The sequence below is a fragment of the Copidosoma floridanum genome, unplaced genomic scaffold, assembly GCF_036245765.1.
Source record: "Copidosoma floridanum isolate Cflo_tuat_1 unplaced genomic scaffold, Cflo_Japanese_pri ptg000005l, whole genome shotgun sequence".
In the NCBI taxonomy this organism is placed as follows: Eukaryota; Metazoa; Arthropoda; class Insecta; order Hymenoptera; family Encyrtidae; genus Copidosoma; species Copidosoma floridanum.
In genome coordinates, this window is record NW_028321882.1 from 462,449 (window position 1) to 478,164 (window position 15,716).

General features: G+C 32.8%; 1 protein-coding gene across 1 annotated transcript in view; it reads right to left on the bottom strand.

Moving 5' to 3' along the window:
• Nucleotides 1–7,490: 7,490 nt before the first annotated feature.
• The window catches only part of mRpS28 (mitochondrial ribosomal protein S28), an 82,318-nt gene continuing 74,092 nt past the window's right edge, over nucleotides 7,491–15,716 (bottom strand). Inside the window, exons 2-3 of the mRNA XM_014349933.2 lie at nucleotides 7,829–7,950; nucleotides 7,491–7,744 (exon numbers count right to left, since the gene is read on the bottom strand). Of these exons, the coding sequence (XP_014205419.2) occupies nucleotides 7,588–7,744; nucleotides 7,829–7,950 (279 nt within the window). The 3' untranslated portion in view covers nucleotides 7,491–7,587. The remainder of the gene's footprint in view (nucleotides 7,745–7,828; nucleotides 7,951–15,716) is intronic.

Below are 15,716 nucleotides of genomic sequence, written 5' to 3' on the forward strand. Positions count from 1 at the left end.
TTTCTTTATACATATTTCATTCAAATTTATTTATTGTGTTGTCGACAATTTTTTCCGATTCGTCGAAACAAAACCGAAAGCACAATAAAACTTACCTTTATTACAATAGTATCTAACATGATTATTACCAGCAAAGTAGAACAAATCCAATTATACATTATCATTTGTCTTCATACAAATATTTTATTTCTGGCTTGTATTTACATTCTTAATTTATACCTTGTGGTTATAATAACTAGAAACTTACCGTATGGATTTCAAAAAAATACAAGTTTTATCGTGTAAAAAAAACATTTGTAAAATCTAAATTCCCGTTTTTTTTATGTTTTAATTGTAAAGTGGCTTTTGGCTCGTTAATTTTTGTTTATTTAATTTACATAGTGACCAGTTAGCGACCCAGGTCATCTAATGATTGGCACTATATGTTTTTATTTATTTGATTTATAAAATGCTTGTAAGTGCTCCGGGTTATTTGGCGATAGGCGCTTTCGTTATCATTTAACGTTTTAATAAATAATGCGTTTTTACAGTAAAGCACTTCGTAAACTAAGCCTTATTTTTTGGAAAGAAAAAACATGTACTACTGTGTATCAATATGATAGATATGCTATATGATTAGATAATTGTAGTGTGCGCTTACGAGGAGATGGGTTGAAATGTCGACCATATCTATATATCTGAGCGCACATCCAAAGCAAGTGATGAACTGTCCCGTTGGCTCAAGTTTATTTTCCCTTCATAGCTGTTAGGTTCACCTAGTGCAGACTTTGAAGAGAATCGGTGATTCTTGGTTAAATGCTTAGACTCGAGAGGGTAATATAGGGTCATCGGTCAACAGGGTTTCCAGCCTTGCGAAGAACAATTTCGCTCGTGACGATTGCCAGTAAATGACTGACTTGATTTAATAGTGGCTGTCTTTAGTTAACATAGTTTTTGAGTCGACGAATCGCTTCCGGAAATGGTAGAAAAAATGTATTTGTTGGCAACGTAGTTGAAACTTAGGTGGCCCTTGAAAGAACCGATGAGATTGATGGTTAAGTATGGAACGTAAATACTTATAATGGCCCTAAAAAGGGCCAGTGGTGAAACTTCCAGGTATTTCTTATTATTATTCCTGATGATGAAGAGCTGGCTGCGGGTAGTTTGACTCTTACCCTCGAAATCTGTATGTACGGAGACTATCGTTATGGAGGGAGGTACACCGCTGACCAAAGAATATCTCGTCTTCGGGTCGATCCCCGGATAACCAACTGCTCATCGTTAGTCAGGAAAATGTGGGTATGTCCTTGAAGACATGAATATTGAGAAGAAAGCTGTTGTAGCTGCCCATGCTCCTCAGGGCTGTCTTCCCTGGCTTACATTTGTAGGCAAAAATTATCTGACGGCACCAGGCAGGATGATGGAACGGCCAAACAACTTTGAAGTAATAGAGCATGTTGTGCTCATGATATATACATCTCCTGGTATTTCACCTGAGACGTTATCGGCTAGAATAAATTTTTATTAGTGGCGCTCGGCAATCCTGGAGATGTAGGGTGGATGTAGACCTCGGTCACTTGCCCACCTAGCGGATCCTACTGAACTTAAACAGCGTTGACCGCGATGGTCAAAAGTTTGCTGTCGACTGCAACCTTCAGAGCGCTTCTTTATCAGGGCCACCACTGGCCAAGCTGTGAACTATCGCTGTGAACTGTATATATATATATACATATGTGTACATCAGCGATAATTCACAGCTGGGCTGGTGGGGGTACTGATTAAGAAGAGCTCTGAAGGTTGCAGTTGGCAGCAAACTTTTGACCATCACGGTCAACTCTAAACTAAAGTGAAAAGCTAGCGTATTTTTGCAAAACTTTGAGCTTATTTATTGGTATTGCTATGAACTTTTTCAAGATAAAAACTATACTTAAACCATCTAGGAAGTGTCAAGAATCGGTATGCGAAATTTCAGCAAAAACGGTTCAGTAGTTTTCGCAGTTGGCGATTCCAACGGTTTTAGCGACTTGCTTTATACATTAGTAAAATGTTTTTTGTAACTTCTAAAATAACATAAGTCTTAGGTACTTTACCTTTTTCAATTATTGTTTTTAAGAAAAAAGAAAAAGAACGTATCGATTATTTTTTTAAATTATACAAGACGGACCAAATATAATTTTTCGTCTAAAAACCTAATTCTTCTTTTTTTAGAAGCAGCAAGGAACCAAGCAGTAAGCTAGTGATAGAAAGTCCTCTGATCCTCCTATACTGTGTGCTCAGTGTTAGTATACATATGATATGTATGTACGTGAGGAATGTAAAGATGCGCGCACATACGTGTACATACATACACATAAAGAGACTAATTACTGTTTTTAATTTGATACAATAACAACAACAACAAAATTTTACATGCTTGGTAGATCGATGCGGATACACAATATTTATTGAAGGGGTTCTTATTATGACCTCAATATCTTTGAAAATAAACCATTTTGAAAAAGAAAGTAAAATAGACAACAAATGATAATTTTTCAGGGTTTTCTAATGGGGAAAAAAAACACTGCTGCGCACCATTAGAGAGGTTTTGATATATATGTCACATAACCTTAATTTTATGTGGATATATTTTATTCAAGGAACAAAATTTTGGAAAAAAATATGTTATGTTTAGTAAATAATTTAAAAAAATGTAGAAATAATTTTCTATGGTCATACCAACGCTTAACCTTTTAATATTAAAAAATAAGGCATATCAAAAAAGAAAGATAGACCAAAAATAACAATTCTTAAAGGCGCCCTACAGAAAATAAGATCATTGTAGCACACAAATAAAATAGAATGTCAAAGCATGACCTTAATTTTCAGTATATTCGATGTGTCTTTACGGAGTACAAGTAAAAAATTTTGTAAAATATTATATAGAATTTTTACAATATTATTAGCAATGTGAAAAAAATAATATTTAGTTTTTTGGCTACACATAACTTCAAAATTATTAAAAACACGCGAACTTTTTAACAGGAAGACACATGTTTCAAAATAAAATATTTTATTGGCGTTTAAAGTTAAAAAACAATCGTTGCGTACGAATAGAGAGATAGTAGTTGGTGTCAAAATAACTTTGACTTCAGATAAATTAGCTACACTAATGTTATAAAGAATAAGTTTACAACTAAATTATTGTTTGTTCCGAACATTGTTGTACATTAGCAGAAATTTTTACTCACTCTCTTTATCTCCTTATTCACAAACTCTTGCTTTTTTTTAAAATACAAACATATTTTAACTACCTTCAAAGCTCTGATTTCTGCGGTGTGTCTCAAATCACGCACTTTTTTATTTTGGGTACCTTATGAATTTATAAGCAATGATGATAATAATTTGTCTACTTCAGAGTTCATAGAATTATATTTCTCGTTTTTTTTTATTAATTTAAATATTTTATTGATAAACTCCTCATAATTATAATCAAATACTTGTATCATTGAGTGACAATCGTCTCAATCGCTAGTTGGAACTCATCAGTGTGGTATGCTAGCGATTTATAGCCATAGACGAACATGACTAACACTTGCAATGATACGTAATAATATCACTTTGGTAAAATTGACGTCGCATATTTAGAAATTAGCATTTATTTACAATCGCATACCAGAAATAATTAATGAGTGAAACTAAACTCCAGAGCGATTAAGGACAAAATAATTCTTTTACTTCTTCTCTTATCCATTAATTTTTCCTTTCCATATACTTCGCGCTACATAATAGAGATACCAAGTATACACACCAACAGATGTTGAACGTGCTTGGCATAGAGAAAGTGTGTATACATGTGAAGGTGCAATACAATTGCAAAAATACATGTACGATTAAAAAATTATACTTCAATAATCGAGTGAAAGAGTTAAAGTTTTATAAACTCTTTAATAATTAATTAAGTCAAAAAGCATTTTTAGTGAAAAATAATCGCGTACAATAAAAAAAAAGTTTACTTTAATGATGAAACATCATTTGCGAAATTTTCTGAGCTTATTAAGTTATTAAGTTACAAATTTAATTGTTTGTCTTATTCTTGCATCGTTTTTTATTTTTGGACTACAATTTTGGCATGACTTATACTATTATATACTACAAATATATACTACATTTTGATGGATTTTGAGATTTTACTTTTAAAATTTTTCAAGACACCTTACAACTTTCCTCAATACTTAGTGAAAATGCGAAAAAAATTTGAATTTTCACGACTCGTTTTGTGTATATGATCAAAGATAGTGCTTACTTAGGTTATCTTTCAACTCAACAAAACTGTCAACTCAAATATGCTTTTAAAAATGTGTCAACTTAGATTTGCTGTCAAGAAAGCGTCAACTCGGAGGAATATTTTTTTCAAAAATTTTGTAGTAGCAACACTGATTTTATAATTATAAACAAGCAAAAATAAAGAAAAAAAGATGTGAAAATCCCGTAAGACACCATGAGAGTCAGAGAGAGGTCTGCAAATTAAGTCTCACAAACTTCGCATCACGCATATGGCAGCCATGTGACCACGGTGCATTTTCTAAAGCACATTCGTTAATAGAAGCACTGGCATATAAATGTTTCCTTGATAATTGCTTGCACAGTGTTACACAAAATGGATTTTTTTGCACAAGCTAGTGGTACATGGTTTTCCGTAGATTTTTCAACGCTAAAACCGAATTCAGCCTCGGAATTACTCTAAAACATTAGGATTTTGATGGGTCAGGACCAAATCATTGATTAGGTTAAAGATAGTGCCAACTCAGACTTGCTTTCAAAAACGTGCCGGTTTGAAGACGTTTTTTTTCTTGTAAAATTTTGTTGTAACAGCACTGATTTTACTGATACCAATAATACAGCATTACACAGTTTGTGCACAAGCAAGTAGTATATGGTTTCTCGTAGATTTTTCAACGCTGAAACCGAATCAGGCCTCAGAATCGCTCTAACACATTAGAATTTTGAATATTCCAACCTTAACGTGCAAAAAACACGATTTTGGACTATGTTTAAGATTATGTAGCATCGTAATATACGTATTTTTTTCCAGAAAAACTGTACAGCACGCTTGAAAGTGTAAGTCTTGCTCTTTCAAATACCGTTGAGTTTTCTCTAATATTTCGTTTTTCGACCGAGATGTACTATTTTACACTTTTTTCTAGTTAAAGCAGTTGTCTTATTATGCCCTTGTTGAGACAGTCATTGTGAAATTTATTTTCTTTATAAAAGTTCAAAGTAACACAAATCAGTAAAAAAAAATATTTGAGCAAACTCAACGACATTTGAAAAAGCAAGACTTATACGTTTGAGTGCTCTATACAGTTTTTCTGGAAAACAATATGTTACTATACTACATAATCTTAAATATTAGCCAAAACCGTGTTTTTTGCTCTTTTAGGTTGAAATATTCAAAATCCTAATGTATTAGAGTAATTCTGAGGCCTGATTTGGTTTCAGCGTTAAAAAATCTAGGAGACCCCATATACTACTTGCTTGTGCACAAACTGTGTAATGCTGTGTTATTTGTATAAGTAAAATCAGTGCTACTACAAGAAAATTTTACAAAAAAAAAAAAAAAAAAATGTCTTCGAATAGGCACGTTTTTGAAAGCAAGTCTGAGTTGGCACTATCTTTAACCTAATCAATGATTTAGTAATAACGAACGAATCAGTGGGACTTTATTGTTACTCTTGTATATGTTATATAAAACACTTTTTTCAAATGACTAAAAAAAAAACCAGGGGTCTGATCTTAACTCCTCGATATCTCATTTATCGCTGCAAGCCGATTATGCATCATGAATATATATATATATAGCTAACCCTCATCAAATACATAGGTTAGATTATTATGTTACTGATGAATCGGCCAATATGCAGTGATTCGCGAGAAATTGACGAGTCGGGATCAGACCCCAGGACTTAGATGTTCGAACAGGAAATTGGCATGTAGCCGTCTGTTTCTACTAGTCCACAGTTGTATAAGGGAGTTAGAGCGCAATTGACTTAGCGATAAAAATGTTCCGAAAAAATATATGTTGTAAAGGAACATTGCATGGATGTAGACACCAAATTTGAACACAATCGCGTCTACAGATTTTGAGAATAAAATTCATGAAGTTTCCCTTTTTTGTTGTCTTCAACATAAACTCGAATATAAGTTGTTAAAAAAGTCTTATAAAAATACCCATAACGCTTGATGTAACAATGAGAATGTTTTAAAACTGATATGTCATGTATATAGAGCCAATTAAAAAAAAGCATGTTAAAGCTCAAGGTTTAATTTACAAAATAGACATCATAAGATAGTTTAAAACAGGTTCGTTTGCATCGAGTGTGTGCAATTAAAAATGCGAGAGCAGGCACTCTATCAGATAAAATTTTACATGTTTTTCATTAAACTTGCGCTGCATTGTTTAGTGTTTTACTTGGAGAGGGAAAAAGTAATTACGTTTGGAGTTGTTATTTACAAGGTTTAAATTGAAAATATTTCATCATTCGGGAGAAACTAAGGTGCTAGAGTTACCTAGTAATGTCATTCCCCGGTCTCCCTTATTACGTAATTTTTTTTAGCATATTACTAATAAATTAATGAGTACTGGCGAGTTGAACACAAATACATCTTTCGTAATTGAGAGAGCAGACGTTTTTGGGCTAGGTTAGTGCAATGGACTCTATCACGGCGCCTTATGCACATAAACGTTGTCTAATTCACTTCCCCGCGGAAGCAACCCAACTCCCTTAATCTTAAGCACTGGACAACTACTACTTCGTAGGAGATTTATCAGCACCTCTTACGATGTAGCCAACATACTCCAGCACATGTATAATATTCTTAAATGGAAATATAACATAGAATCGCCGAATCAACGATTTGTAAAAAAAATCATCGAGTAAGAAAGAACAAATAAGGCTCAGGTCAATGGCTAATTTCTAAACAACATATATTGAATTCATCTATAAATCCTGCTTATTAAAAAAAAAATTTTTTTTTTTCATGAGACTTCTTGTGTCTTTTTATACATAACTTCATGATCATTTATACAACTATAATTGTAACATTACTTCCGTGATAAAAATGTCATGATCTTGTAAGAATATTTTAATGAATCATATACAAAATAATATATTTATAATATAGCATACAGAAATATATGGTTTTACAGCCAAAATATAGATATTTGCGGAAACCCATGGCAAAAAGATAACATTGCGAGTTCGTTGGTTAAACATTCGCTCACGTATGAAAAATCGCTCGAACTTCGTCGTCAAGCAAGAATGTTACTTACTACGCCTTTTTCTCTTACTCCCTTTGTCGCATCCCCTTGTTGGCTACTAGACTCCTGGCATGCTCTTTTTTAATATCTGCGTCTTTTTTTTGTAACCTTTACTATTTTTCTACAAATCATGAACACGAAACAAAAGAGTTTAAATAGAGCTTAACATTTTTTTCATAATATCTCATGTTAAAAAATTAGATGTAAGCGTTGTTTTCTAGAGAGTTATAATGATTTATTTTTGAAACAGGTTAAGACTCTCTAAGACAACTCGTTACGTACGTTAGACTTCTCTGACATAATAGTACAATCTATTTCATTTTTTTTATTTTACTCGGAGTCCAAACTAAGCCTAACAGCATGCAATCAGCTTCTAGTATTGTGACATCTTTAGAGGCTCCCAAAAATTGACTTGATAACTCTAAATCCTTGATTTTCAACCGAACTTCAGCTCCTCTAATAAAGTCACTGTAAAAAAAATTAAAGACCTCATTGCAAACCGATTATCATGATACTCTAGTATATTGTTATAATTAAATAAAAATAGAATACCTGTGATTTTTTATCGGTTTTGGACAAACACAATGAAACTTCCAGCCAAAATCAATGTATAAATCGTTGTTGACAACTTTAAAAATTTTGCCAAGTACCACTTTATCTTCAAAATCTCCCAACTAAAATGAATTCACAAATTGAAGAGGATATTAAAATAATCAATTACACCTGGCTCCAATAAATTACGTTATCAATAACATCAGGTGATTAATTACATAATGAATCATACAATAAATTGTTGAATAGTTTAAGCATGACCACAGTGTTTAGTAAAGAAATAACATGCAGCAATAATTGATATTTCACCTAATCAGTAGTTGTGTAAATTTTACATAACTAATGTAGATTCGAAAATTTTTATGATATAAAACATGATTTTAATTGTTCAAGAGCTTAAAGAGGTTGAATGATTCTCTTAAAATGTATAAAATGAATGAAATAAGTGAATGAAATACATATAAGTGAATTTTTTATAACTAACTGTCTAGAATCAGGAAACTGTAGAAATTCTTTCACAGATTTACTGCATTGAGAAAAAAATTGTTATACCTTCTTAGAAGAGAAATAAGATTTCTAGGTAAAAATACCTTTGAGGACTATAGTGATTGTATTTTGATACAGTTCACAGAAGCTCGAAGAATACAAGGTACCTAAGTTCTTATAGTTGTAAAATATTATAGCATGAGTTTGACTAAAAATTGATATCAAAGCTTTAACCATGATAGTAACTAGTTGTTAAATCTTTTAAACTTGGTAGCACAAAACTTATATGGTTTCAAAAGTATAGACACTTGGAGCAAAAGTCTTCAAGGCTGTGCAAGTTATAATCGTAAAAGTTTATAAAAGCTTGAAAAATAAAAATTCTTGGATTTCAATATCAAGAGAGCCTGAAGCGTATCAGTTGCGAAGTTTTTGGATTATAAAAATTAGAAACTTTAAAAGATTAAATCATAGTAGTTACTGGATGTCAGAGTTAACGAAGTTTTTAGCATAAAAACTAATTGATTTTAGGTTATGTAAGCTTAGAGTTTTTAATTTACTAGATTTTTAATTTACGAGACTACAAGTTATATAAGCTTATAATGTAAGAATAAAAAAATTCTGGGTTTTTAGGGTCCTATAGCTTGTAGCATGAATTGTAGTAAAATAGGTTTCAACAACATATTCTATGAACCTTAAGATATTTATAAAACAAAGTTTTCCTATCGTTACAGATCATGCTATTTAAATTCTGGTATTTTATGATCCATTAAAAATGTTTCTTTTTGGAAAAGACTTGGCATGACTAGGTATAAAACAGAAATGTGACATTGTTAAAGAAGGTAAGGCACAAGCTTGCCGTGCCATATTATTAGAATTTGTCTCACATATTCAGTCCATTCAACAGCTATCAATGATACTAGTAAAGGGTGTATGTTCATCCTTTTCTCTCTTTTCTATGACCATCATAAGCTCTCCACTGCTGTCGCTCTTTGGCTTTGGCTTCAGGGAGGGCAGCGTATACCTGCCGTCGTAGAAGTAAACGCTAATAAAAACACAAATCGGAAATAACCAAGATTTAAATAATATTAGTAAAAAACTCGATCACTACCACTTATTGACTAACTTATTTGAACACTTTTTTTGGCACAATGGTTATTCTGTGTTATCCGCACTCTCAGAAATATATACACACTGTAACACCTGGTGTTCTTCTATCCTTTTTAGTGCGGATCGTCGTAATACGATATAACAAGAGTACCCCAACTTTGTTAGCTCTACCAGCATTCGATTTTGTGTATATATAAATATGAATATACAGTAACATACATAATCGTTAACAATAACTTGTTAAAATATAATTATAAAAGACTCACATTCGCTGAAGTAAAGTGTGTAACCCTAAAAGGAAACTGATCTTTAAAGTTTGAATTGATTTCAGAAACTTTTCTCGCTAGAATGACCTTATGAGTTAATCGTTCAAGGGTTTTTTTGTTTGTATTTACGAGAACTAATCTTACCAGAGACTTAGGGTCTTTATAAATCTCGACAACTGTACCAAGCGGTACTTTCTGGGTGAAGTCAACTCATATTTTATTAAAATTAGGGCTCCCATTTTATAGAAGCTTAAGGAAATCACCATTTGGCTTGCATTTATAGCCTGTTTAAGTATTACTCTGACCACCCTTTCTAGAAGACTTGGATAAATCGAGATAATAGTTTCTATCAAATAATAGCAAAACCTTTTATTTAATTCCGTCAGATTCAGGCAAGGAGTCAGTTAGTTAGAGCGTAAAAAATGAGCAGGGCAGCTAGGGCAAGGGATTCAGATCACCTAGATCATCAGTTAACGGTTTCAAAGATTGAGAGTGCAGACATACTTTCATTCTAGAAATAAGAGTACAAAACATTATCATAGTTAAAATTGAATTTTTATTAACTCTTTTTAAGTGGAACTTAGTAGTCTTAGCTGCTACTTCCTATAGATCTCTAGAATAAAGAGCTAAGGGAGGATTCAAGTGACATTTGTTGCATAGCATGGAGAGATCATCAGCTAGATGGACTGCCCCTATAACTTCCACATCCTCATCAGCTTTAAGTTAGCGACAACGAAGTTTATTCCTTAATCTCCGTACAAATCAGTGTAGGTCACACCATGAGACGAATCTGTAAACGACAGCGAAAAAGGAGTCTTTGGAGTAGCCCTCGACTGATACCAGCTAAACTTCTCTGGTAGCCACACAAATGAAAACGACAATGTATCCTTTTAGAGTACCTAAGAGCAGTGTTGACTCAGTGGTAAGCGTGCTTAATACTTATACAACACCAATCTTGGGATTATGGGTTCGATTCCCGGTGAATGAAATTTTTTAGAACGAAGTTCTTTATGTCGCGTTACTCGGGGGGCTGGAATTTTAAAACCGACAGATTTTTTTTTTTTGAAACGAAAGTGGTTTCCTTTTCCTCTCAAGTTTCCCCCCCTTACCCCGTTCCCCTCACCGACTATTCTCTATACACTTCCCCTCTCCCCACTATATATGTATATCGGCCAACCGTGCCGTGCTACTCTTCTACACACCTTTGCCCACCATTCTCCCTCACACTCCCAATTTTATTTTCCCACAATAATTTTCATTTCACTTTGAATTTCTTTCTTTTACAATTCTAAAAAAAAAAAAAAAAAAAAAAAAAAAAACATTTTCCAATAAAGAGTTTTGAACCCTCGACCTTCTGCATGTGAGTCCAGTACCTTACCCACTCTGCTACGAGCGCTGCCGACTATGGAAACTCGGTTTCTTGTACTTATGGTGTGGTTCGTAACTGAAATATACCATTTTTACATGCATTCACTGATAATACATTCGATTTATGATAATTTGTTTTCTAAATACTTGGAATAGAGTTAAAGAATGTATCAATGGTTTTTAGAGGCGCTTATTTCAAATTCGATAAACAAATTATGTTACATTATCACATAATTATATAAATAAAGTAATTCAAAGTAAATCAATTATAAATGAATTATGTAAGATCATTATATAAATATAATTCGAGTTTCATATCATTTTAATGGTTTTTAAGGGTACTTATTTTGAATTTGATAAACAAATAATGGCACAATGTCATTGAGTAATTATATGAAAATAAAATAAAAATTGCATTAATAAGCTATAAAATCGCAAAAAAATAAGTGGAAAAAAAATTTAAAAAAAAAATTAATGAAATGAAATATGAAAATAAAATGAAATAAAATTACAAAAGACATGAATAAATACAACGGAATAAAAAAAAATAAAATAAAAAAGGGAATGAAAAAAAAAGATTAAATATGAAAATTAAAAAAGGAATTAAATAAAGGAAATACAAAAAAATAAAAAAAATGTATTAAAATGAAATATCAAAAAAAAAATAAAACAAGAAATAAAAAAAAAAAATTAAAACAAGAAACAAAAAAAAATTAATACAAGAAATTAAAAACAAAACCAGGGGGTATAAATGGGTCATGGGACCCACGGTAAGAACGAAGTTCTTTAAACATGACATGAGTATAAAAACACAATTTCTCAGGTAACAAGGGGGTCGCCAGACCCGTAGAAAGAACGAAGCTCTATAAACGTTAGTACTGTATTCATGTAGTTCACTAAACAAAAACTTAATAAAACGAATTAAAGAAAAAAATTAAAAAAATAGTTCAGTACTCACGATGGTTAAACTTCGTGAGTACTGTATTTATGCACGCCGTTCTCACAAAGTTCAACCATCGTGAGTACTGAACTATTTTTAAAATTTTTTTCTTTTATTCGTTTTTTAAGTTTTTGTTTAGTGAACTACATGAATGCAGTACTAACGTTTATAGAGCTTCGTTCTTTCTACGGGTCTGGCGACCCCCTTGTTACCTGAGAAATTGTGTTTTTATACTCATGTCATGTTTAAAGAACTTCGTTCTTACCGTGGGTCCCATGACCCATTTATACCCCCTGGTTTTGTTTTTAATTTCTTGTATTAATTTTTTTTTGTTTCTTGTTTTAATTTTTTTTTTTTATTTCTTGTTTTATTTTTTTTCAACTGTTTTTGTCCTACAGAAAAGTTCCTATGGAACCCCGGCTGTTTTTGGGCAGGGTTTTATTTCAGAGTGATTCAAAAATGTTTCTTTTGCCATACAAGTCTTCGGGTCTGGGTTAATGCGAAACAGTGTTAGGGCTATAGGTAGAGATTAGCAAATTAGATACCATGCACCAGGCAGGGATCGCTGAACTTTTCGGCGATGAGTGAATCCTAAAACATTCTCCAGAACCTGAGACTTCTCGAGAGATGATAATAAGCCTGGATCTAATGCTACGGAAGAAAGAGCGAACTTAACCAGCGAGGAGTGAACGTCCTGAAGTACTTACTCTTCTCGATGAAAAGGCCACACAGCGGCAAGTGGACCTAATGCATCATTGGTGCAGAGAGTGACAGCGTAACAGGTAAGATTTTCCTCCACTGTATTCTCACTGTTCGCATGATATGATAGGTATGGTATTAAACTGGAGGATTGGTGAACGGATGCGGCAACACATCCCCACACATAGGTGGTGAGTGGGTGGCCCTGGTGAAGTAAAAAAAAAAAAAAAGTATCCTGTTAGAGTACTTTCATCGTGACACTTTGACATTTGAATAGAAAATCACATATTAACTGAGTTTAAGCCCTTGCCTTAAATACTTTGCATCTAAAGATTCAGTTCTGACATAACCACTTGTATTAGTCGAGCGGTTGGTAAGAGTGATTGTGTATACTGTTTGCTCAGGAACTCAGACACAGGGACCGTTTTGCGCTAAACATTACAACCACTTGCTTTGTTTGATTAGTTTTTAGATTAGTATTAAATTTAATATTCAATGCCGTAATAAGTCTTTTGTTATTCAATAAAAATTTTCAGAATAAATATTTGAAAGTTTGGATTCAAGTGTGTTGAAGGACAGAAAAACCTCACTTGTTTAGTAAGTATGCAGCCTGAATCGCGAAGGAGTGTTACTCAGTTGTAAAGGAAAGGGAGAAAAGCTAAAAATCATACTTGGAGGTCTGGTGTTTTTTTTTAAAGATTCTGAGGCCATTATTTGCCCAAAATCATAAAAAAGATAGTTGGGACTATTACGAGCTATAATGGAATAGGGTAGTATACCCAAGAAGTAGTTTTTCTGTCCTTCCACCAATAATCAGCCCAATAACTAACGGAAAGGTGTTACATGTGCACGATGGCATTTTAATTTGAGCCAATAAGATGGTAGGCTAAGCACATGGTATTAAAGATTAAAAAAATTAAGCTTTAATATAATTTTTTGTATGAAAATTTTTATAATAAAAACAGAATACACCCGTAAAATTGACTAGAAAGAAAGAGTGCTGTGTATAATTCGGCTCACAGATTTCAAGTAAGTATAGAAGTTCAAACTGTAACATAATATTTAAAAAATCAGCGTGAGGAACTGGGAGTGGTAAGAACGAAGTTCTCGCATGTAGAAATCACATGTATACTGTAAAATACAAGGTTCGTAAATACATGTGAGCTCACTATGTCTTTTTTATTGTGGGTTACGGTGGTATGTGTCTTTCCTGTACATTTGTCATGTATGAAAGGCTCGGGAACCCATTAGCGAGAAAGCATTGATTTTTATTTTTTCAATCAAATTACAATTCTAATGGTTTAATAAAAGTGATGATTATCAAGTATAAAAAAAATGTATCATTTGGTAAATAAAAATAAGAAACAAAAAATGAAGTACGCAAAAGTAATTTGTTAAAACATTTGTAAAAAAAATTTAACTAAATAAATTTTGAAAAGCAATAAATGAGCTTAAAATTTTGCAAAAATATGCTAGCTTTGAGCTTTAGATGCTCTCCGAAGTCTGCGCTGGGCGAACCTAACACTATAAAGGAAAAATAAACTTATGCAAACGGGACAGTCTCCAACGGGCAAGCAACGCAAACTAATCTCCCCACCTTGGATCACCAATTACACACCAACGTCTTCGGCATAATACCAGGAGACATTGGGAAAGATCTGTACAACTAGCTCTAACGCTTCAGACGTTGTAGTTTTCCTCCCGATCAGTCTAGTGCCACAACAGCAAGCCAGGGAAGATCACCCTGAGATATCTAGTCAGTCAAGTTTACTGAAAACTTTAGTCAAGAAAGAGTTTAGCTCACCGGTCCTTTTAAAGTCCATTAAACGTCAATTTGCCTTGCCAAAAAATATAGTAAAATTTAAAAAAGTTGACAAAAACAGCCTCTAAGGCTCACAAGAGTTTTAACCATGCCTATACTCGCAAGAGGGTAAGTAGGAAGAAAAACTTTAATTTATTGAGATTGAAACAGCAGCATCAAAATTGACATTTAAAAAATCCGTTAAATGAGAGATTAGCTTTCCATTATCACCCTTACAGTAATCACTTAAATCTTACAGATTCTTAAGTAGGTAAAATAATATGTATTTGTACTTATTGTGGCGATAACAAATGAAGAGACTAAACTCCAGGACTTTTGTAATCTGATAATAAGATTATGAGATCGGAAAGAAATTTTTCCTAACTATATAATTTTTGTGAGTTTATTATAATTTGAGTAAATGCAAATCAACAGCTTTTTAGGGCCTACAATTGTTTTATGGCGTAAGGAACGCACCGTACCTTTTAGCAAAATTAAATTTTTTGCGCTTTTTACAACTTGATTATTTGACCAAATAAACTTCATAAATTCTGAACAAAAATGTATTTAACAAGAAGTTTTTTTCCTGAGAAGTGTCAGGAATAGATGTAAAATTTTTAACTAAAAACATTTTTTATTACTTGTCAACACACTGAGGTGCTCAATTTAGTGAGTCTCAGGCGAAGTCGAGACGGGGGGAGGGGGCCGCTAGTATACGTCTGTCAGCAAATAACCCAGTACTTTCTTCTAAACAATTTAAAATTCTTTTTAATGGTTCTGTGTCAGATAAGTCTTTAATAATAAAAGATTACCAAGCAACAGATGAAGTCATCGCTAGATTAAATAGAAGGGTGTCTCGCGTCTGGATATAAGAATAAGTTGCTGAGTTTTCTTTTCAATTCTCAGCATACCTTTTGACAACATAGAAGATAGCTTGGGTAATCTACAATTAGAGGGCAGATGATCTTGTTTTCCCAGTGGAAGGTCTTGATTTCAACAAAGAACAGAGGTCTGAAGAAATGTACCATTGTTAACGGGCGTAGATCAGCCCTCTTTGGTTGTTAGATCGATTGAGGTGAGATAAGAATTTATCATTGGAAATAAACGCTTGACTGGACTGATAAAGCTGTTCATCTTAAATAGTTTAAAAGCCTTTAATGCAAACCTTATAAATTATTAAATCCCGAGTTGATACGAATTATATTATAACTAAGAACTATC